Source organism: Rhinolophus sinicus, linkage group LG03 (genome assembly GCF_036562045.2).
Source record: "Rhinolophus sinicus isolate RSC01 linkage group LG03, ASM3656204v1, whole genome shotgun sequence".
Classification (NCBI taxonomy): domain Eukaryota; kingdom Metazoa; phylum Chordata; class Mammalia; order Chiroptera; family Rhinolophidae; genus Rhinolophus; species Rhinolophus sinicus.
The window spans coordinates 94,923,098-94,948,530 of record NC_133753.1 but is presented as its reverse complement, the minus strand read 5'-3'; the positions used below and the strand labels follow the sequence as shown (position 1 = coordinate 94,948,530).

Here is a 25,433-nt window from a genome sequence, read left to right as displayed (position 1 = left end):
AAAAGATATATGTACCCTTATGTTCATTGCAGCATTATTTACAATAGCCAAGATATGGAAGCAGCCCAAGTGCCCATCAATAGACGACTGGATAAAGAAATTGTGGTACATACATAAAATGGAATATTACTCTGCCATAAAAAGAATGAAATCTTGCCATTTGCGACAACATGAATGGACCTGGAGGGTATTATGCTAAGTGAAATAAGTCAGACTGAGAAAACAAATACGGTGTGATCTCACTTACATGTGTAATCTAAAGAACAAAATAAACAAACAAACAAAACAGAAACAGACTCATAGATACAGAGAAAAAAACTGATGGTTGCCAGAGGGGAGTGGGGTTGGGGAGCTAGATGGAAAAGGTGAAGGGATTAAGAAATACATTTGGTAGTTACAAAATAGTCACAGGGATGTAAAGTACAGCATAGGGAATATACTCAATAATGTTGCAACAACTATGTATAGTGCCAGGTGGGTACTAGACTAATCGGGGAATCACTGCATAAATCATATAAATGTCTAACCACTATGCAGTACACCTGAAACTAATATAAAATAATATTCACTGTCAAGTATAGCTGAATATAAATAAATAAATAAATAAATAAATAAATAAATAAATAAACTAACGAATTAAATATAAAAATATACTTATCTAGACAGGCATCCACAAATCTGTATACCAACTTCCTCCTCTGACTTGAGAATAGGTTGGGAAAAGTATGCAAGTTTGACTCATAATTTACAAAACAAATTTAAGATATTGTTATCAAAAATGTGAAGGAAGTTCACAACGTGAACAGAAAAATCCTACTTGAGAACTTTCAGGTTCACATATATTACTGTGTGGTTAATGCAGTACTAGCACATAGTACACACTCAATAAATATGCATTCAATTGAACAAAAGAAGATAAGAGAGATGTTTCCTGCACTGTGGAACTGTGATTTGGTTGATGTCCTGTCTAGCAACTGGCTAAGACAAGAGTGTAGGATATAGGAAAGAGAAAAATTATGTCAGATTAGATGGGCCCAAAAGGAAGGTCCAGAAGTAATGAAACAAAAAAGGAACTAATATTCAAAACTGCCACATGTTCATGCAGCAAAGAAATGAACAAACTAGAGAGGCCTGTATGATCAGCCCTCTCATACAAACTCCTAGGAGGTGGGGATGGTACTGCATGTAAGGATACTATAGTGCTTAATGCTAGCACATGTCAGATAGCTAACAGTTGTTAGCAACCAACTAACAACTCAAATGTACCAAAAGAAATTTCTCCTTAAATTGAAAATGACATTTCAGAAATATAACCAGATCATATTAAGGCAGTCTTTTTCAAAGAATGGTCCACAAACCACAACAATCACAATCACCTGCGACATTATTAAAATTCACGTTTCCAAATCCCAACACAGACCTACAAAATCAGAATGAGGAAGGGGAAAAGGGCAAGGAAAATACTAAGAATCTGCATTTCTAATAAGATCTCGGGTGATGTACACTGAAGTTTAAGGCCTTTGATAAAAAATATCTATAATTATATGTGTAGGTAAGAGAAAGAAACTGTTCCTTTTCCACTTCTAACTTTCCACTATTTCCTTATTTCCTAAAGATCTCTGTTCCCATACTCTTACCTTGACTAATTATCCATTATCCCTCATTCCAAAACAGTATTTGGAAGATTCTTTCCCATTCTCTTATACATAGCCCACTCCTGAACTAAAATGCAACATCTTTTTCTGTATAGGAAATAATCTACTTGGTGGGTATGTAAAATCAATTCCGATTTAAACAAATATGAAACCAATTTGGCAACCAATTAACCATTTCATTTTTAATTCAAGTCTATTTTGATCTAGATATTCAGTATTATTAAACAACATTACTCAAAGAAAATAAACCATATGTGTTCTCTACTCACTGACAATACCTTGCCTACTTGAGTAGTTTCTTTCAAGGTCATGTTGTAAGAGTCGACCAGGGAATGATGATGTTTCTTTATTTAGCCTGAATTCAACCTAAAAAAAAAAAAAAATGTTTAAGAAAAAAATAATCGGATAAGAAATTAACAATAATGAAGATAATTATAAAATAACACTAATAACCAACACATGCTAGAACATACAGATGAATCTGAAAACATGCTAAGTGAAAGAGGCCAGACACAAAATGCTACATATTGCATGATTCCATTTATGAAATACTGATAATACGAAAATCTATAAAGGCAGAAAGTAGATTTGTGGCTTCCAGTGGGGTAGAGTAGGGGGCATGGGGAGTGACTGCTTAATGGGTACAGGGACTTCCTTTCGGTTGATAAAAAGTTCTGGAGCTAGATAATGGTGATGGCTGCACAACATTGTGAATGTACTTAATGCCACTGATTTGTACAATTTAAAATGATTAAAATTTTATGTTATATGTATTTGGAAATACACATGTGCGCACGCACACACAATCGGAGTCAATTTCATAAGGTCAATGAAACTACATTCCATCTGAGGCACTTCAATTCCTCCATAGCCTCACCACACATACAATGATTAAAAGAATCATTTTCTCAAAAACAAAAGCAAAAAACATACAAAAACTAAATTCTGTTGGAAAAAATCACAATGTTTTTGTCATTAGAATTTCTTTAAGAGTCCAATTATAACAATCGTATATCTAAACCTTCTAAGAAGGGATTTCTCTAAATTGGTTTTAAATTAGTTGATAGAACTAAAAAAAACAAAATCAAACTCCTTCTCATGATCAGCCACAAAAAACCCTAAATATATATTTTAAAAGAATTATGAAGCTTCTGACACATCCATACTATAAATACTATAATAGCATTTGTATTGTCTCCTATGAATTATATGAGCTACAGGTACTTTCTCAGAACATATGTCCACATAAGAGAAAACGAATTGTTTGGAAAGAATTTGGATGCAGTATATTGTTCTCAGAAACACGTTATAATGGTAGAATAGGATTGTCCAGTGAAATTAATTAGCAAAGCTTTGGAGGGAATCCATTGTGTCCAATTATAATAGAGAATATTTTCAATTAATCTAGCTAACTGCTATTTATTCAAGATGATCAAATGGTCTAGTTTCCAAGTGTTTATTTTCATACACAGAATGTAATCAACTGCTGCCTCCTTGACTAATGATGTCCTTCCATGCCCCTACCCTTCTCATGCCCCTACTTACCCTCGTTGTGCTGTTATCTGTAAACTCTGCCCTTTGCTTTAGAGTTCCTCCAATGTCATCTATTTAATATTTTCTTTCTTTTTCTTTTTTTGACCCCACCCCCGACCCTGCCTGCCCACCCCTGCACCCGGCCAGAGGCCCCCCCAGGAGGGGGGAGGGTGGGTGGAGGGGTTGGGAGGAACAACTCAGGGGCATGGGGAGGGGCGGAAAAGATCCACCAACATTTTCTTTAGAAAAAAAAAGCTGAATTGTGATGTTTGAAGATGTACTACTTGGTCAAAGGAAAAAAATTATATTGTGTCTTGAGGCATAATTTTGTGGGAGGTGGGTATGTTTGAGTGCTGAGGTGAGGAAGGAGAGAAAGAAAAACATGTGTACTTCAAAAATCAAATAAAAAAGAAATTATGGAAATACCAGAGATATTATGGGCAAAATGTTAGGGAATAAAGAATTTCATGTTTGTATCTTAACTTATAAATAGCCTTACGTCTAGTATATTTCCACAACTAATCTATTTTTCTCCCCTGATCTTAAATGGAGTATATGAATATGACCCCCTCAAATTATCACATTTTACCCATTATAAGATTCCATCAGTAGTAAGACATACCATCATTTTACCCAGTACTAAGAAAGAAAAATCTTTCCCAATTAAGCTATAATGTGTCATCAATGTTAAGAATGATCCTGACTCAAAAAATGTTTAAATGTCAGATAAAATAACCTTACCTCCTCCAATTGATGAGTGAAATAAGATTCAGTTTTTAAAAGAGGTTTTTTGGCTTTATGTAGGCAGAAAATAAAAATTAGGTTCAGATTGGAGACCAAAATAAACATACTTAAAATTTCCATTTCAGACTCTACTCTTTAAATCATGCTGCTATTTCTTACTTTGTTTTTTTCAGGAAGAGATGATGTTTGAATAACCAGATGAAGCCCACAGTTCACCTGAAATGTAAAAATTAAATCATAAAATATGTTCTTAACTTACACACACACACACACACACACACACACACACACTCCTCCCCAAAATAGTACAAAGATATAACCAAAAATTAGAATAAAACAGGATGCTTGCTTTTTGTTTGTTTCTGGCATATGATCATGTTCTGAATATTTTCTGAAAACAATAAAATCACAACTAAGAATTAAAACGTTTCACTGTGATTTGTTTTCCAAAATGTCTGCAGCAATGTAACCCTCTACTTAGCACCTCATGATTTTGACACTTGCCATTTCAGGCCTAAGTGAATATCTCAATGGAACAGGTAAAGGAGATGGGAGTGTTTGTTAATAATAAATTATTTTCTTAATTTTAGAAAAAAGGGAATCGACTGGTTAAAGGAATTTAAATGAGCCTTAGCCTTTCACAGCAGACCAGCTCCACCTTCTGGGAAGCCCAGATCTGGGACAAGATTTTCAATACCCATCATACAATATCAATACTCTCCAAGCGCCTTGGTCCAGACCATGAATCTCAAGCCTCCATCAGACAATACCTTAAGTAGACTCAGCGGTCCTGGTCCTAATAGTACATCACCTAGGACAAAGACGCCAGACAGAAAGGACGATACGAATGGAAAGAAAGGGAAAGTAAAGAGATCCAACCTACATTGTTCGTCGCCCGGCCAGATACAGAGCGGTATTTCCCGGGAATCATGGCAGGAGATGGTCCAGGATCTGTTAGATAGACCTGCCTTAGAAGTGACGCTACAGCGAAGATTCAGAGACCGAAAGGGGTCATCTCCCAGGCAACCCGCTCAGGGGTTACCATGGAAACATCCATTTCCGGTCTGGTCCTCTCCCAAATCAACTGACCGACACAGTCGTTAGAGCATCTGGTGATGTTTGGGGGAGCCCAGTGCGTTAGCACTTCCTCCTTCGATTTTCCTGGCCTCCTAAAAACTACGCTGGAGAAGAGGAAGGATAAGCCGGGGAAGAAGCTGGCCACCTCGGTCACTATGACAACCACCACTTCCGGCCCGCGCCTCTACGGCCCACCTCAGCTAGGCCCGCGCGAAATTTGTATCCCTCTGCTTGCGGCCAACTGCTCTCGGGAAAGGAGTGTGGGAGGAGGAAGAGGAAGATATCCAGGAGCGGGGTGCCCTCCCATTTAGGGCCCCAGTGCGGCACTTGCGGTGGCCGGAGGTAGGAGAAGAAAATGGGCCCCACGCGGTTCCGCAGTCGCGCGGAGGGCAGGGGACCCCGGCTGCCAGGCACCAAAAGCCGCCACCACGCCAGCCCGCTGCGTGCCGCCCACTGCGGCAACACTACCGAGTCGGGGAAGTCGCTCTTCCGCTTCCCCAAGGGCCGGGCCGTGCGGCTTGTGTCGGGCCGCTGCGTGCGGGGCCTCCGCGCCGACTGGTACGGGGGCAGTGACCGCTCGCTCTTCCGCCCTGACCACTTCGCTCCGGTCTGTTTGATGTCTCTTCGGTGATGCAGAACCTGCGCTTCTCCTGGCGCCTGAGGCTCGTGGCGGGTACCGCGCCCACCCTGCACCACGTGTCGTCCCCCGCCCCACCCCCCAGCACGTTACGCGGGCAGAGGAGGGAGAGACCAAGCGGGGGACCGACCCTGAAAAGGCGGGAGAGCCCCAGGCAATCGGGCATTCAGAGGCCGCCCCGCGTCCAGCCTCCAGTACTCTCCTCCGGGCCGGGAAGAGGCCTGCGGCTTCATAGGTAAAGGGACACGCAGGAGCCCACCGAGGGTCGTGGAAGGACCTTCGGACTGTGGCTGGGCTCCGCCACTTAGTGTCACCTTGGGAAAGTCACCTCACCTCGAAGGTTTTCGTGGTCTTACTTGTCTGTAAAATTAGGACTGTGCTTTAAAGGTCGTCTCCAAGGTCCTATTTAGCCTTAACACTTTGGAATTAGAGTTCCTTCTCCTTATTCCTCCCCCAAAACTCACACAAGCACCCACTATTGTCCTTCAGATTGTAAAGTCCCCTTCACCTCCGTTCCAGAGTTTTTAAGTAGGAAGAGTTTTATTTGAGCAAATCTCAAGGAAAGGGGTGTGTGAAACTTTTTGCATAACATTATAGTTGCTTGAGGAAATGTCAGTTATACCTGTGAAAATGGTGCAGGGAGAGGGTTGGGGAGCTACGGACGAAGATGGGGCTTGCTGATAAACAATCCCTTCCCACTCCTCAACTTCCTCTTGACTGCCACTAGCTGCCTTTAAGGTAAATGACCCTAGTGAGCTGAGATTCCCCCCATCTTGCCTTTCTTTATCCTTATAAGCATTGATTACACTTACTTTGCATCTGGTTACTACCATCTTCTTCCCCACTTCCCATCTTAAAGACCACCCAGCCTTCTCTGAGATAATGAAACTTCAGCCCTATGACATGTAGATTAAATTAGGACACTTAATTGGGCCTAAAAGGTATTCATTTCTACAAATGGGAAGAGTTCACCCAATAGTGACCTGTATCTCAGATGGGTACTAGGCTTATTGGGGTGATCACTTCGTAATTATATAAATGTCTAACCACTATGCTGTACACCTGAAACTAATATAAAATTGTATGTCAACTTTAATTTTAATTTTTTTTTAAATTTTCTACGTGACCTGTAACTGGCATTTTGGCTTTGAATATATACAAGTATTCATAGAATTTTAGAGCTGAAGGAAACCTTAGTGCTCATCTAGTCCAAACTCAAAATTTATGCTCAAGGAAGACATTCCAGGAGGCTAATGTCCTCAAAGGCCTATAATCCTTGCTCGAGGTCTGACTGCCAGACCGAAACTTTCTGCACTACCAGCCTGCTTCCTACGTTGGGGTGAATGCTTAAGGTCCTTTAATGGCATCCTGAAATTACTCGGATAAAGAACAAAGTTATTAACACAGTGTACAAGTCCCTGCGGGCTTCTTGTCCCTGCCTACCACACCAGTCCTATCCAAGGCCACTGTCCTTGTTGCTCACCGTGCACCAGTCATCCTGATGTTTCCAACTGTCTCACATAATACCCTGGAATTATGCTCACCACCATCAGTTAAGTTCTGTTACATAAAAACCAGCTCAAACATCCTTCCCCTTTGAACCCCTAATTAGCTATTCTCATTCTTTTTATGCCATATGGCTCAAGAACACATATACTTCAGTAGCACTCATCACAATTGTCATGAAATAATTGTATCGTATGCTTGATGTTTGTCCCTCACATTAGAAAGTAAGTTCCGTGAGAGCAGGGATCATACCTGATTTTGTTCATTATTGTATTGCCAATGCCGAGAACATTTTGCTAATTTAAGGAATTCAATAAATATTTGTAGAATGATTGTGACTATAAGAACAATTTTCAATTCTCTGCCAGTTTCCCTTCTCACCAAGCTGTATGCCACTCAAGACATCTGTCCTTTCCTTGAACCATCTAGCCACCATCACTACCTAGCCACTCTTTACCCAGGTACACCTATACATAGATCAATATAAATATATAGTAAAAGATAAATATTAAACGTGCCACACACTCTTACACCATTTTTCTTCCTTATAATAATACCATCTAATCAAAATCAGGAGAAGAAAAGCCAGGCTAATGTAACAACCAAAGATTTCATAGTATAACAAAGGCTGACTGTTGTAAAATCCAGAAGAAATACCAAATCTGTTTTCCAACTAGTAAGTATATCCAGCCAACATTTCTAACAATCCATATTACATTAGAGTTATTGCAGAGTTATTAGGAAACTAGGTATGATTGTAATAATAGTTACTTTAACAGTATACAAGGTAAAAGAAAAAAAAGGTGTGCTTAGAGTTAAGCGCAATAATTTTTCGCCTGGTCTGGATTGAGAACCTCAGTAACATTGCTAAGAAAGTTTGCTTGGGCCACCTCTGGCTCCTTTCCCCATTCACTGCTTTTCTTTTCAATTCCAGGACCAATTGACTGAAAATCAAATTTCCAGTCATTCTACATTTATGGCACTATTGCAGTCACTGTTCTGGGTGTTTGGTGCTATATGTAGGTAAATATAAGTATGAATGTTCCCTGTCTTCAGGGAGCTTGAGGAAAGATTAGGGCCACCTCCAGGGAAGAAAGGGGGCTCTAAGGAGCACTGTATGTCCTGCCTAATATTGTGCTTCATAAAGCTATGATTATTGTTTTTAACTGTTCATTTTGCATCCTTATTTTTTCATTTAACTACATTTTTTAACTGTCTAATTGAAATACAGCAAATATACAGGAAAGTGCACAAATCTAAAATCATTAAATTATCACATCCTGAACATGTGTAACCACTACTTAGGTCAAAGAAATAGAACATTTCTAGCAACCCAGAAGCCCCTAAATCACACCAGCCCAGCCCCTGCCAATTGCTCCGAGGAACAAAGTTTGCCTTTTTTGGAACTTCATATGAGAATCATACTGTAGGCATTTCTTGTGTCTGGCTTCGTTCAACATATTTTTGGAGATTCAGCAGTCCATTGTGTGAATATACCAACTTTTTGTGATCTGTTCTGTTGTACATTTGGGTTGTTGACTCTTGGGGCTATTATAAGTAATGTAGTTATAAGCATTCTTATACATGCATTTTTTAGATATGCACACATTTTTGGTGGAATATACCTAGAATTGCTGGGACATAGGATTATATTAAACTTTGTAAATGACACCAATAGTTTTCTAAAATACTTGTACCAGTTTACACTCTACCAGAGCATGTGAGAGTTTACATTGTTCCGCATACTGTGTACACTTGGATTATCAGTACTTCACATTTAAGTTCTTTCACAGGATGTGTGGAGGTGGTTTACTTTCCATTTCCCATTTTGTAAATGAAATTAATAAGGGAACACCTTTCCAAGTGTTCACTGAGTATTTGGATAGCCCCTTTTTCTGTTGGATTGTCTTTTTCTTTTTGACTTAAAGATCTTAATAAACTCTGACCTTGTCAAAATTCCTTTGTTTTTTAAATATATTTTAAATATATTTTCCCACTGTGGCTTGCCTCTTCACTCTTAATAGTGTCTTTTGATGTACCGTAGTTCTTAATTTTAATGTAAGCCAATTTACCAATCTTTCGTCTGCTTGATGCTTAAAGCATTCTATGCTGTTCTCTATAAACTTACTGTTTTTATTTTTATAATCAGATCTACAACCCTTTCAGAATTAATTTTTTATGTATGATGGAGGTAGAGTTTAAGTTTCCCCATGTAGACTCACATCTTTTTTTGAGAAGACGAGCATTTCCTCATTGTCCTGCATTGTCAACTTTTATCATAAATCAAGTTTCTATTTTATATATATACACGAGGTGTGACAATTAAGTTCACAAACTTGTTGCAACGATGTTGCTAACCTTTTTTGATATCAGAGGGATTATTCATTATGAATTTGTACCAATTGGAGAAATACTTAACCAAGTTTACTATTTGGAAGTGCTGAAAAGGCTGCGTGAAAAAGTTAGACGACCTGAACTTTTTGCGAACAATTCATGGCTCTTGCATCACGACAGTGCACCAGCTCATACGATACTGTCTGTGAGGGAGGTTTTAGCCAGTAAACAAATAAGTGTATTGGAACACCCTCCCTACTCACCAGATCTGCCCCCCAATGACTTCTTTTCTTCACCCGAAGATAAAGTAAATATTGAAAGGAAGACATTTTGATGACATTCAGGACATCAAGGGTAATAGGACTGCTCTGATGGCCATTCCAGAAAAAGAGTTCCAAAATTGCTTTGAAGGGTGGACTAGGTGCTGGCATCGGTGCATAGCTTCCCAAGGGGACTACGTCGAAGGTGACCTTAGTGATATTCAGCAATGAGTATGTAGCACTTTTTCTAGGATGAGTTTCCGAACTTCATTGTTAGACCTCGTATGCATAAACCTGTTTCCACATTTTTTAAAATTCTGCCCCGTTATCTATTTGCCTGCCCTGGCACCATTATCACAGTGCCTTAAGTACAGCAGCTTATGTTAAGAATTAACCAATTGATTAATTCTTACCTTGTTCATCTTCATGGATGTCTTGGCTATTTTGGGCCCTTTGAATGTCCATGTGTGTTTTAGAATTGGTTCATCAATTTCCACAAATTATCTACTGGGAGTTTGATACGGACTGCATCTAATTTATAAATGAATGTGGGGAGAAAGCAAACATTGACAATAATTGATTCTTCTAATCTATGAATATAGTGTATCCCTCCATTTATTTGGATTTTTACATTTCCTTTAAAAACATTTTATGACATTCTATGTAGAGATCTACTACACCTTTCATTAGATTTATTTCTATATGATTTTGCTACTATAAATAGTATTTAATATTTTATTTTCTATAAATGCATGTAAATTGATTTTTGTTGACCTTGTATCCAGAAATCTCGTTAAACTCATTTATTAATTCCAATAATTTGCAGATTCTTTTGGATTTTCTACATGTATAATAAAATATCTACAAATAGTTTTTGACATTCATGCTTCTATTTCTTATTCTTTTTGCACTAGAACCTCCAGTACAGTCTGGGGAACAAAAGAAATGAGAACTCCTTCTCATTCCTATTTTCAGAGGGAAAGCCTTTAATATGTCACAATTTGATAAGATTGTCTCTATAGTTTCTTTTTGGAGCTGCTCTTTATCATAAAGAAATATTCTCTATTCCTAGTTTTTGCTACAGATTTAAATCATAAGTGACGCTGAATTTTATCAAATGCTTCTTCTGAATCTATTCATGATCATATATTTTGTTTATTATTCTGTTAATGTGAATTGTATTGCCTGGTTTTGAAATACAGAATCAAACTTGCATGGCTGAAGTAAACCCAATTTGGCCAAGGTGTATTATTCTTTTTATATATTGCTTAATTTGATTTACTAATATTTTGTATAGGATTTTTGCATCGGTGTTTGTGAGGAAAATTGGTCTATAAATTTTCTTTCTTGAAATGCCTTTCTCAGGTTTCAGTATCAAGATTATGCTGACCAGTTTGGAGCTGTTCTCTCTTTTATCATTCTCTGGAAAAGTTTCTATAAATTGGCATCATATATTCACTGATAAATTTAGTATTAATATTTGGTAGAATTCACTGATAATGACACCTAGTCCTGGAGTTTTCCTCGTGGTAAGATTTTAAATGATAGGTTCAATTTCTTTAATAGTTATAGTGTTATTCAAACGTCTTTTTTATTTTTGTATCCATTTTGATTAATTGTATTTGTCTAAAAATTAGTCAGTTTAATCTAAATTTTCAAATATATTGACAAAATTGTTCATGATAATCTTTTGTCTTTTAAAATTCTGAGTGATCTGTAGTAATTTTTGCTTTTTTTAAATTAAATTTTTTTGGGGTGACAATGGTTAGTAAAATTACATAGGTTTCAAGTGTACAGTTCTATACATCATCTATATATCACATTGTGTGCTCATAACTCAGAGTCTATACTCCTTCCATCATCATATATTTGACCCCCTTTACCCTTTGCTCCCATCCCTCTCCCACCTTACCCTCTGGTAACCACTAAACTGTTGTCTGTGTCTATGAGTTTTTGTTTCTTTGTTTGTCTTGTTCCTTTGTTGCTTTCAGTTTCATAGCCCACATATCAGTGAAGTCATATGGTTCTTGACTTTTTCTGACTTATTTCGCTTAGTATGATAATCTCAAGATCCATCCATGTTGTCGCAAATGGCAGTATTTCATCTTTTCTTATGGCAGAGTAGTATTCCGTTGTATATATGTACCACATCTTCTTTACCCAATCATCTATCAAAGGACACTTTGGTTGTTTCCACCCAAAGTCAACTCTCCTTCTCACTATATATTTGACCCCCTTTATATTAGTCTTTTCAAAGAATGAACTTTGCCTTCTTGATCTCTCTGGTATTTTTTTCTTTTTCACATATTTCTATTATGTATTATTTCTTTCCCTTCACTTATTTTTTTCAGGTTTGATTTTTTAATTAATACGAGTAGTTTAGGTTTACTGAGCTAAGATTAACGTAGACATTTTCATATCTGTTTTTTCCATTAATCAAAATTGTTAAAAAGTGAAAACTTCACTTAAACATTAGCATATCTTTACAGATTCAGATGTGGTATTTCACACAAAGACACCTTAAGGATAACTAACTTGTTTATGTGAAGACAAAACATTGAATTACCAAATATTTCCAATTTTGCCCAACTGCTTACATTTTAAAATAAGATTTCCAGTATTGTTAAAATTATTTTCAAGGCTAATTTTTAGAATACTTTTAGGTTCACAGCAAAATTGAGGGGAAGGTGGAGATTTCCCACATCCCCCGGCTCTCACACATGCACAGCCTCCCCCATTATCAACACCCGCTGCCAGAGTGGTGCAGTTGTTACTATTGATGAACCTGCAGTGAGACATCTTTATCACCCAAAGTCCAGAGTTTACATTACAGTTCACTTTTGGTCCCTCGACTTTTAAATCTGTATTTACTGTTCTTCCTTACCTTCTTAAGGAATTAGATCATTGATTTTCAGAATTTTCCTAATGAATGGCAGATGGGGCAGCTAAGTTTCACATGCTTATTTACCAAACACATAATTCAGTAGAGTGGTATTGTTAGAGAAGAAACTGACTCCTGAGATGGGGATATGTTAGAAATAATTGGTATAATACTTTTTTGCATAATGTTAATAATTCTAATGTAAATTAATCAAGCATAATTTTTCTATTCTATTACATGCATTTAAAACTATTAATTCCCTTCTAATTAGGCATTAACTCAATCCTACAAGTTTTAAATATAGAATATTTTTTATTTAGTGTAAAATATCATCCAGTTTCTCCTGTAATTTTATCTTTTGTTTATGTGTTATTTAGACATATACTTTAAAATTTCCAAACATACAAGCATTTGTAGTCATATTTTTGTTATAGATTTCTTAATAAATTACACTGTAGACAGAGAATATACAACATATGTATTCAATCTTTGAAAGTTATTGAAACTTGTATTAGGCCTAACATAAGTCAATTTTTATAAACTGCACTTGAGATGTGTGTGTTCTGCAATTGGGTGCAATGCTCCATATGTCTATTAATCATGTTATTTAAATTTCTATATCCTTATGGAATTTTTGTCTATTTATTGTATTAGTCACTGAGAGAGGTATGTTAAAAATCTTCCACTGTGATCATTTACATATTTAGTTTTATAATTCAAACAAATTTTGTGTTGTATATTCTGAAGCTGTTATTAGTTATATAGCACTAACATAGCGACACCAGCTTTATTTAGGTTAGTGTTGGCACAGTACATATTTTTACATCTTTTTACTTTCAGTCTTTCTGTATCCTTTTTCTGCATCTTTTTTCCTCTGGCTGCCCCTAAGTTTTTCTCTTTTGGTTTCCAGTTTTACTGTAATGTGCATAGATGTGGTATCCTTTGTTTTTATTTTGATAAATACAAATAAGTATTTTCGAAAACAAGTTTTAATGCCTTCTATTTATTTTTGTAAATTTTCAGATGTTATATGTTCAAATAATGCTTCTGTGTCATTTTCTCTCTCTTTTGCTCTAGGACTACAATTAATATTATATGTTATACTTTTTCGTCTTATCTGCTATTTCTCTTATGCTCTTTTCTATATTTTTCATCCTTTTATCTCTCTCTGCTTCATTCTAAATATTTTCTTTTGACTCATGTTCCAATTTATTAATACATACCTGGAAATTCTGTTTCTTAACCTTTTAGTATGAAGAAGTAATGAGATATGTGTAGAAAAGATTTATGTTTAAAGATTTCCAATAATATGTTTTTAATAAACTATAATATATATGTACAATAGATTGTTTGCAGCCATAAAGTTATGATACAGAATTAACAACATAGAAACATGATATATTAAAGGGGAAACTATATTATAAAACACATGTTCCCTAATTTTTTAAAAAATGCATTAAAAAAGACAAATATACCAAAACATAACATTGTTAGCTATGGATGATGGCTAATTTTTAGGGTTTTTTTTTACTTCTCCGTGGTGTAGATTTTCGCAGGGATAAAATTTATTGTTATAAAGGGAACAAAAGTTATTTTGAAATGTCTAATTAAATTACTACAACTATTTTTTCAAGTGTACATCTGTTTTGTAAAGATATATATACTTATTCTAGACTTCATAATGCTTGGCTTAGAAGTACCATGTTTCCCCGAAAATAAGACCTAGCCAGACAAATCAGCTCTAATGCGTCTTTTGGAGCAAAAATTAATGTAAGACCTGGTCTTATTTTCCTATAAGACCAAGTCTATATAATCTAATATAGTATAGTATAGTATAGTATAGTATAGTATAGTATAGTATAGTATAATATAATATAATGTAAATAATAAAACATAATATAATACCAGGTCTTATATTAATTTTGCTCCAAAAGACGCATTAGAGCTGATTGTCCAGCTAGGTCTTATTTTTGGGGAAACACTGTAGCTATAGCCAGTAGAAATTTGTCATAATTTTATAAACACAAATAAAGGTAAGATTTTTAAATTTTAAAGTCTTCAATAATATCAGATGTCATTATTCATGTTACAAAAGGACTCTTCATAAAAGTTTCTTCTCAAAGTTTCTTTAACTTGGGTATTTATAGCCTGTGTTAACAGTGACCAAAGATGCCCGCTAAAATATTTTTTCAGTGGTCTGAAGGCAGTTGCTACTATCAACACCTTAGGTAAAATTGCAAAGCACTATAATTTTGTTTTCATTTCTCTATCACTTCATATTTTTCTTCCCCCAGTCTTTCTTACATTTTTCAGATATCTTTTCTTAGCCTCTTCCACATAATTTCTACATATCAGTCTTGTTACTTTCCAAGCATCTAAATCTTCCTATTTCTTACTTTCCCCACAAATCAAAATTTCCATTTCACATTGTAATTTGTCTCAGGAAAGTATAAAAACATTAAAGCCAATCATATTATCTAACTAAATATCTGTAAGGTATAAAGGACTGATGATTGAGCTTTCTAATATAAAGCTACTGCTATGATATCCAATAATTTAATACTAGTAGTATTATCTCTGCAAGCTGTTGATTTAGGGGAAAAATAATGGGTTGTAAGCAAGGAACTTAATAGCTTATAGATTTCTGCTTGGCCAGAACGCTTAAAAAATTATGATTTAAAAATAGTAAACAGTATGGCAGAGTCCTTAAGAACTTGGACTATGGAGCCAGTTTGCCTGGGTTCAAATTCCAGCCTTCCTACTGTGACCTTGAAAAGTATTATCTATACTCTTTACCACTTGTAACTTTTGGAAGATAGAACCATATAAGGTAGGCTTACCTTTGATGTAATTCTCCTGATTTATATTTTTAGATTCCATGTGAAAATGAAGTTATACAAACACAGGTCCATACTGATAATCTATCTAATGATGTCACTTCAGTACCTGTACTCACTATGAAGAAGGCCCAGTGCCTAAAATTGCACAGGTTTCTCTGAAAAGACCCCCTCCCGGTAGTGTGGGCACGTCTTACCTCTTCAGTTGATTGGTCAATTGAACTGATCTTTTGTGTATGAAAGATACATGAAAAGCAAAGTCTAACTCATAGGAAATTGTGTTTGTTCTCTTTCAGGTACTTAGGCTAAAGTGAAAGTGTTTGGGAAACGACTATGTAATGCAACTACTCAGACTGATGAATTATGGTCTAGAACTTCTCTGTCTTTGGCATTCACTCCAGTGGCTCAGAAACAGATTCGGATTGGGTTATTAAAAGTGAATTGGAGGGTAAGGGGGGAGGGGGGTGGTAGATGAGAGTAAAGGGGATCAAATATATGGTGATGGAAGGAGAACTGACGCTGGGTGGTGAACACAGATGTGATTTACAGATGATTTAATACAGAATTGTACACCTGAAATCTATGTCACTTTACTAACAATTGTCACCCCGATAAACTTTTTTAAAAAAGGTGAATTGTCTTATATAGTTGTGGAAGTGAAAAAGAGACCTGTTAAAGACACATCAAATGATTTGATATGCTATCATTTTTCAAATCTTTGCTCACATAATTGTCTCTTTGCTTTTGTAAATCTTTCACTTCAAGTTATTTGACAGTTGAGTATCAACAAAATTTATTTAGCTCTAAGGCAAAATTTTATCTGCTTGCCAAGATAATGAAGATAATCCTGCCACAACCCCCAACTCCTCCTTTTCACCTTCTTTTACTTTTTATCTTTTTTGGTGGAAATCAGGTTATAAAACAAAACCACAATAGCAGTGTTTCCAGATAAAGATTAAGCATTGGATATTTAATCTTAGTTCAGAAGCAACACTTACATGGGCCTTATTTGACATCCACACGTTAAAATGTCCTATTCTTCTAAATAATTTGAAAATAAAGAGCAATAATAGCACAATCAAGTCCGATACTATTAAATTGTTTGGGGGTGAAGCCAGCACATTTACCCTTATTATTGTCTGTGATGTTTGTTTATTAGTTTGTCCATTTGTAATGCTATTAGATCTATGGATTGTCCCTATGCGCATTTCTGGTGAAGTGATAATGGCTCTTACAAAAAATTTTTGAAGGGAATCAATTTAATTAGAGTTTCATATACTTAGATTACCTTGTTAGTGAAATCTTTTTGCATCAGTTCCTATTACGACAAATTAGTTTGATTAATTTAGATTGAAATTATTAACATCAAGCAAAATAACAGCATTACATTTCCAAAATAGCCCCATTTTAAGAATTAGGTTTTCCTCTATTAATCCCACTCTATTGAATTCCACGTTTGGGAAACAAGCGTGTGAAACTTAGCTGCCCCATTGGGCATTCACCAGGAAAATCTCTATGGTAATTTTGTACCATGAGGTAATTTGTTAAAATGGTTTCTGAGAAACTTATTATAACTGATCTTCTCTTGAAAATAATAAGAATAAATGTCCATTTTACACCTCACATGTCTTGTTAGTTCTGCATGATTAGAAGAACCTGCATGCATTTTATCCTCAAAGGATTAAATAATACACGAAAATGATTTTCTTCCAAAACTAATTTTATGTCCAACTTAATTTTAATAAAAAGAATAATAAAATAAATGAAATATTAATAGAAGTTGTAAGCCTGAACAATGATTGTGTAAACACATAGCATCATTATTATTGCTGCTTTGGCTTGAATTTGAGATGACTATTTTATGTTTTCAAATTAAACATGTAAATCTTCTGAAATTAAATTCTGACTGTAAGTACCTGTGGCCCCTTGAGCTTTGAAACAGCCTGTCTTCTTAATTCAAACCATAATGAGTGTCAGTTATGTGCCCAGTCATCCCCAAAATTACTGCCATGGGTTTACTTCATTTCTACCTGTTAAACAATTCTGACAGCCACAGCAGCACTTATTTATTATTTATTTTTTATTTATTTATTTATTTTACTATTCAGTTAGTTCTTTTTCCTCTTACCAACTGAGAATATATGTTTGATTTGTCGATCACATGATTTTACAATGTATTGTGTAATGTTTCACTGCCCTAAAGTAAAACGAAATTCTGGCTTTATTTTAAATTAAATGTATGGAACTTATCATCTATATAATACTGTTCACTTTTTGCATAAATATTCGAAGTGATCTCAATTTCTCTTCTTGCCAGATGAGTGTAACAGGGGAAAAGTAAGGTTTAGTTCAATCTCTCCCATATCATTCTTCATTTATTTATTTATTTAATAACTACTTGTTAAACATACTCTGTGCCAGACAACTATTCTAAACCTAAGGATACATTGGCTAACAAGGTATACAAAGATTCTGCCCGCCTGACACTTACCTGTTAGCCTGGAGACAGACAATGAGCCAAACATTCAAGGAAATGAATGAATAATTTCAGATAGTGATTAGTGCTTTGAAGAAAGTAAAGTAGAGTAAGATGTTAGAGGATACTTGGGGTGGGGAAGAGAGTTTGCTCTTTTAGGCAGGTTAATCAGAAAAGGCCTCTCGGAGCAGACGATGTGTGATTAGGACCTGAAGGATCAGAAGGAAAAACCATGGAATTATCTGAGGGAAGAGCATTCCAGATGATTGGACCAGCAGGTGCGCTGGTATTTTAAGGAACAACAAGAAGCTGGGGTGGCTGGAGCTAATAAACTAGGCAGAAAATGGTAAGAGATGAGATTGGACCAGACGGTGTAAGGCATTTGAGGTCATAATCAAGAATTTTTATTTTATTCTAGGTTTAAACTCTATTTTAAATGTATTCTATAGATGGCTTACCTGCTAGTATTTATTTTTCATATTTAATTGGATACACAAGGAAAACCATTGGGCTATAGGTGAGAGAAGAGAGACATGTCAAGAGTGTGTGAATATAGGGGCAGCCGGATGACTCAGTTGGTTAGAGTGTGAGCTCTGAACAACAGGGTTGCTGGTTCAATTCCCGCATGGGATGGTGGGCTGCGCCCCCTGCAACTAGATTGAAAACAGTGACTGGACTTGGAGCTGAGCTGCGCCCTCCACAACTAGATTGAAGGACAACGACTTGGAGCTCATGAGCTCTGGAAAAAACAAACTCTTCCCCAATATTCCCCAATTATAGAAAAATTAACCCCAAAAAACCCTCTAAAAAATGTGAATATAAAGTTTATTCCATTAAAAATATTATTCTAGGGGCCAGCCCAGTGGCTCAGGCAGTTAGAGCTCCATGCTCCTAACTCCGAAGGTTGCCGGTTGGATTCCCACATGGGCCAGTGGGCTCTCAATCACAAGGTTGCCGGTTCAACTCCTTGAGTCCCGCAAGGGATGGTGGGCTCCGCCCCCTGCAACTAAAATTGAACACGGCACCTTGAGCTGAGCTGCCGCTGAGCTCCCGATGGCTCAGTTGATTGGAGCGCGTCCTCTCAACCACAAGGTTGTTGGTTCGACTCCCACAAGGGATGGTGGGCTCTGCCCCCTGTAACTGGCAATGGCAACTGGACCTGGAGCTGAGCTGTGCCCTCCACAACTAAGACTGAAAGGACAACAACTTGAAGCTGAACGGCACTCTCCACCACTAAGATTGAAAGGACAACAACTTGACTTGAAAAAAAGTCCTGGAAGTACACACTGTCCCCAATAATGTCCTGTTCCCCTTCCCCAATAAAAATCCTTAAAAAAAAAAAAAAAATTCTATGGGAATTCTGGAGAGATAATGGAGGTGATAGTGTCATTTTTTTTTTTTTTTAATTTCCCCAAGACAACAGAGCAGTTCCTATTCTGTTCCTGGCATGGAAGCTTGTATCAGATTAACGCTCCCATGGTTAGCATGTATAAATTTGAGGGGAAATCTACCAAACAACATTGAGGGAGCTGGGGAACATCAAAGGCAGGTAGAAACAGTCAGCCTTGAGAGATGTGAAATGTGAACTGCAGTGGATGACAGGCCTTTTGTGCATATTTGTACCCAAGTGAACTCACCATTCCATGCTGTGAAGGGCAGCTGCAACTCAAGCAGAAAGCTGCAATTTTCCTGGCCTCATGAGTAAGAGGTGAAAATGAAGGGCTGCCAGAATGAAAAGTGATGGGGCAAATCATGGAAAAGTGGAAGCCACTTAGGAGGGAGACCCACATGTGCTATAAACTCCACCTAAGTCTGGCTACTCACTGAACTACACGTGTGTTGTGTGGAAAGACCTCAAAGAGGCCCAGCAGAAAGCAACAGCTGCAAGCTTTATCTCAGCTGCTACCCATCATACTGGAAATAGAATCTGGGGTTTGAGTCCAGCCAAGTTAACTGGCTGTTAGAACAAAATCTATCGTGCTTTGGAAGAAGAGAGCAGAATTCATCTTCCAAAATGTCCAGGATAAAATAAAAAATTACTAGCCATGTGGAGAAATTGGAAAGTGTGACCCATAAGCAAGCCAAAAGGGAATCCATAGAAACCACCCCCAAGAGGACCAGAAGGAGGAATTAGCGGGCAAGAACTTCAAAGGAGCTATTACAAATATGTTCAAAACAGAAAATATAGCAATAATGATTAAAGAGGTGGGGAATCTTAGCAGAGAAAAGCAAACTAAAAAAAGAACCAAATGAAAATTCTAGAACTAAAGAGACAAGCTATCAAAACTGGCACAAGAAGAAAAAAATCTGAACAGTCTATATCTATTAAAGAAATAGTATTTGTAATTATCCTTTCATAAAGAAAATTCTAGGCCCAGATGACTTCACTTACAAATTCTATCAAACACATAAGGAAAAAAGCCCATGTTGCACAGCTCTTTCAAGAGAAAAGGACTAGGGAACAATTTCCATTTTGTGTTATGAGTTGAGCATTACCCTATTACCAAAACTAGGCAAAGACATAAAAAAGGAAATTACAAACCAATATCCCTTGTGACTGCGGATATAAACATCCTTAACAAACTATTAGCAAACATATCCTTCAATACATTAGAAGAATAATGCATCATGTCCAAAAGTAGTTTAGCACAGTAATGCAAGGTTGGCTTCAAATTCAAACATCAATCAATGCAATTCACATTAAAAGAATAAAGGAGACAAATCCTATGGTCATCTCATTATTAGAAGAGGTGACAAAAATCAACATCCATTCAAGATAAAAATCCTCAGCAAAGTAGAAATAGAAGGGAATTTACTTTTTCAATCCAATAAATGGCAGCCATTAATTATATACCAATTATATCATAGTTAAGTTCAACAGGTGAAAATTTTATACCTAAGATTAGGAACAAGGCAAGGACATCCATTCTTCAATACTTCTGTTCAACATTGTACTGGAGATCCTAGTTAGTGCAACAAAGGCCAAAAAAAAAAAAAAAAAAAATGCATAGACGTTTAAAGGGAAGATATAAAACTCAGTTTTTTATAGATGACATGAGATGACATGATCATGTACACAGAAATGCCTATAGAATCTACAAAAAAAAGTTACTCGAAACAATAAGTGAGTTTAGTAAAGTGAATGTATAAAAAAACATTTTTATATACTAGCAATGGAAAATTGCAAAGTGAAATAAAATCCATTCCATTTACAATCTGAAAATACGAAGGATTTAGAATAACGAAGTGTTGGAGAGAGAAAGCAACTGGAACTCACATATGGCTGATAGGAATGTAAAATATTATAACCACTTTGGAAAACAGTTTGGCAAACTTGCATAAAGGGAAGATAGCCGTATCATTCAATCAAGCAATTCCACTCCTAGGTGAAATTAAAATATATGTCCACACATAGACTTTTACACAAATGTTCATCAACAGGTGAATGAATAAGCAAATATTAGGTTGGTGCAGAAGTAAATGCAGTTTAAAAGGTTAAAAATAATTGCAAAAACCGCAATTACTTTTGCATCAATCTAATAAAATTGTAGGGTACCCAAACAATCCAACTCTCTCAGCAATGAAATAAACATATGTAACGATATAGATGAATTTTGAAAACATTATGCTGAGTGAAAACATCCAGACTCAAAAATGAGTACACACTCCATATTTCCATTTGTATGAAACTCTAGAAAAGAGAAAACTCATCTGTAGTAACAGAAAATCTGTTTTGCCTAGGACCAGGGCAAAATCCGTGTTTGCCTAGGACCGGGGCAAGGGAAGACTACATGCGAAGAGGCAAAAGGAAATGTGTGGGGGGTGATGGGAATGTTCTATATCCTGACATGATGATAGTCACACTGGTGTGTACAGTTGTAGTTGTATATAAATCATACCTTTATACACTGGACTAAAGAAAAAGGCAACACACGCTAATTGCCAAATGACTAATATAAATGATAAATCTGTAGATTTTTTTAAAGGTAAAAAGCAAAATTGTAATGGCTCTTTAAGGACAAATAGGCTGTAGACATGCTATATTTAAAAAAAAAAAAAAGAACTGAAGGCAAAAAAAAATGTCAACACAGGCATGCATGTAGGAAGAGCTGAGAGTAAGTGGGTTAGAGAGATAGTGGTATCACTAAATTAAAGGCAGAAGCTTTTAAATGGGCGTTGTGGGAGAGTAAGATGGAGCAGCTAGTAGCAAAATGTTGCCAGAACAAGGAAACTGGTCTTTATCCTTTGGGCCCTAAATGATCTTTTGAGAATTTTGAGCAGGAAAGTATTTTAGGCAAACAAATCTACAGTATAGTTCAGGGAGAACTGGAAAGGAGAGAATTATTAGGGTTAAGATGACAGACTTTTGCAATAGTCCTGGCTTAACAAGACGTGAGATTCAACCAGAATGGGGAAAGGTAAACAACTGGTGGAGATATGGAGCAGGAAGAACTGACTGAACATGATTAATTTCGACAATGGATCTGTGAACAAGGCAAGAGTACACAGTGACGGAGTTCTTAAGCCTGGGTAACTAAAAGTGATGGTACAATTAATAGAACTAAAAAGGAGCCAATTTGGGGGAAAGATGCTGATTTCGTTTTTAGAAGTCAGTTGTCTGAGGAATCTTCCCTCTCTCTTAAGACTGGATGAAATGTCACTGCATATACCAGTGCCTGTCATGCTTAGCCCATCACAGCATTGATCACCTCGTGTTGTGACTGTTTACCAATCTCCCCCACAGGACTGTAAAACTTGAAAGGAAGGACTGTCTCTCACTCGTATTCCCATGTGCCAAGCACTGTTCTAAAGGTCTAAGGGTTTTGCATATGTGCTTGGCACGTAGTAAGTGCTCATAAGTATTTGCTAAATGAATACTGAATGTTGAGTTTGAGAGAATAATGGAAGAGGAAAGCAGATGCATTTCTCAGGCAATTAGAGTGGTGAGGCATGGAGATAGTCAGGGAGGCATTTACATAGAAGTGGTAGTTGAAACCATGATGTAGGATCTCTAAGGGAGAGCTTAACGCCCTCCTGGGGCACTTCACACCTTCATTACTTACCTACCTGGCAACATTGCTGCAAAATGAGAAGCAAGAGAGACCAAGAAAATGAGTACGAGTGTGCATTACCCATTAATTGAATTAACAAATTCTGAATATTCAGGAATTGGCTCTTCAGATAATTGGCAAAAACTGAAAACAAATAAAAAAACTCCATCTGGCATTTGATGCTTGCATCATCCCTTTCTGCACCAAGAACGATGAAGCAGTGACATCTGGGGAGGTGGGAAAAAACTAGTAGGGCGATGGCAGCAGCCTGGATGCATCCTTTGGTTTGTTCCCTTCACCCTGGCTGAATACTCCAGTTTGAATCCAGTCTCCACCACCTGTCAACTCTATGAGCTTAGACAACTTACTGCATCTCTCTGGGCCTAAGTCTTTGAGTAAATGTGATTGAGAGGATTAATCGAGGTATCCTAGGCAGGGTTCTCAGAACAGTGTCCGGCACATGGTAAGTAATTCCATAATTCTTAGAGTCAGGAAAGCGTCGTGGATAAGAGGATGGATTTTCTGGGCCACTACCTGGCCTTGAACTCTGTCTCTGCCACTTACTAGGCAAGTTACCTTTCTGTGCCCCGTTTCCTCATCTGCAAAGTAAGATTGCTATCAGTACCATTTTCATAGATTTGTTGTGAAAATGAAATGCGTGTTAGCCACTTAGCACAGTGCCAGACACATATGTGAGTTGTAATCCCCATCAACCCCTTACTCTGCTATCTCGATTCTCAAGCCCGTCTTCCTTCATTCACGTCCTGTCTCTTTAATAGCTCTCCTCAGTCGGTAGCGGGACTGTTGGAGCTGTTCCAGGTTCACAGAGTGGCGCTAGATGGGGTTGCTGAGCTGAAGCACTAAGAAGAGCGCCGGGCCGCCAAACCAGAATTGTGGAGTGGAATGAGACTTTTCAGGGATGAGCTGGTCTACCCTTTTATTTTGCAGATGAAGACACTGAAGAGCAGAGACATTATCTGACATAATCCCTGCCTGTAATTGTCTCAGCAATTCAGTCTCCCTATTCCTGGCAAACCTAATCCTATTCGTTATCAGAAATGACTGAATAGTAAAAGTTACGTGTGCTTACAAATCCTGCTTTTTCTCTGAAATCACTTGATCAAACCCGAATGATTCTGTAAGCGCCTTAAGAGCAGGCGTAAGCTGCTGTCGTGCACTGACTACTCTCTCTGACATACAGGAGATCCTCAGTGAATATTTGTTGGATATATAATAGGAATCTATGTTTTTAAAGCTCTAGAGATTTCAATTCTTCCTCTACCTGTTCCACTGCTCTCTGAAAGGGATTCCTCCTAACTAACCTAGCTTCATTCCCTTCATGTATAAGCCAATCCTTCGCTTCTTTTTCTAGCTTCTATGAAGATGTTAGAGCCGGAAAGAACTTTGGAAAAATCGTCCAGTCAGAATCCCTCTTTTTATCAATGAGAAAACTGAAAGAGGTGATTTCTCCACAGTCACATGACTAACTGGTTAGTGGCAGAGCTGAGATTAGAGTCTTTGCTGGCTCATCGTCTTTAAAAAAAAAATTCAAACTGCTTGAAGAGACGATCAAATTTCGTCCACCTGTCCTTTAGATGTTCTCTGACCTTTTCACCAGCTCACATTCTCCTGCTTATTATTCATTCTGATCGCTTACCTCTGGGGCAGGCTTCTCCTTCACATCCTTTCCTTTCCTGATTCAAGCTCAAATGGGTCACCTATCACTGCTACTCACCCCTCTACCCTTTGCACGTCCTGGCTCTTAATCCCTGCCCTTGAAAAGAAAAAGTAGGCGTCTTTCCCACTTGAACCAGCAGTGACGGGTTTTCAGGTATTCCAAGGTGGTTGTCCCTGCCTGGTTACTTTCAGAACGGACGGATTCCAGACATCTAGGAAACCTCCAAGATTGTTCCAAGATGGTGTTTGCAGTTCTACTCAGATCCTCAACAGTGACTGAGATAACATAACCCAGGGCAGTCCCGAAACAGAGCATTCCCTCGCTGGACTCAGTGACATTCAGGCACTGTTTTGCTAACACCCTCCAGGAAATGAACAATTTCTATAGCCAAGGACTGTCTCTTTGATATCCCAACCCTTTCTCTATAATTCTAAGGACTTACTGGTTTATTTCTTTACCAACCCTACTTTCTAGTTGTGGTAGATGTTTTAAATGGCCATAAATCCTTTCACTCCCATCAAGAGGTGAAATCTGTTTGTCCCCTCCTTGAATCTGCCTTGCGCATATGTCTTGCTTTGGCCAATGCGGCTTCAGCAAAGAAGATGCAAGCTGAGGCTTTGAAAGTGCTTAAGCACTGGGCTTGTCCTCTCGCTCTGCTTGCAATCTTGCAACACGAGTGAGGTCATCCTAGATCACCCAGCCACCACCGACATGCCAGCTGACCGGAGACGCAGGAGGAAGCCCAGCAGCATCTGCCATGTCCG

General features: G+C 37.3%; 2 protein-coding genes across 6 annotated transcripts in view; one reads left to right on the top strand and one right to left on the bottom strand.

Moving 5' to 3' along the window:
- LRRC49 (leucine rich repeat containing 49) overlaps window positions 1-5,650 on the bottom strand; it is a 130,973-nt gene extending 125,323 nt beyond the window's left edge. For 3 of the 5 annotated variants that reach the window (XM_019736013.2, XM_074328207.1, XM_019736014.2), the window contains exons 1-3: window positions 4,816-4,999; window positions 4,092-4,148; window positions 1,925-2,021 (exon numbers count right to left, since the gene is read on the bottom strand). In XM_019736013.2, the coding sequence (XP_019591572.1) occupies window positions 1,925-2,021; window positions 4,092-4,148; window positions 4,816-4,863 (202 nt within the window). In that variant the 5' untranslated portion in view covers window positions 4,864-4,999. Of the gene's footprint in view, window positions 1-1,924; window positions 2,022-4,091; window positions 4,149-4,815 lie in introns of all 5 variants that reach the window. The other 2 variants (XM_019736012.2, XM_019736015.2) reach the window with 2 other exon arrangements.
- THAP10 (THAP domain containing 10) lies at window positions 5,365-23,855 on the top strand. The gene is given in 8 exon segments (XM_074329187.1): window positions 5,365-5,620; window positions 5,623-5,735; window positions 5,738-5,881; window positions 15,501-15,575; window positions 15,578-15,650; window positions 15,761-15,838; window positions 15,841-15,912; window positions 23,734-23,855. Coding segments are annotated over 8 exon segments (933 nt in total).
- The last annotated feature ends 1,578 nt before the right edge of the window (window positions 23,856-25,433 follow it).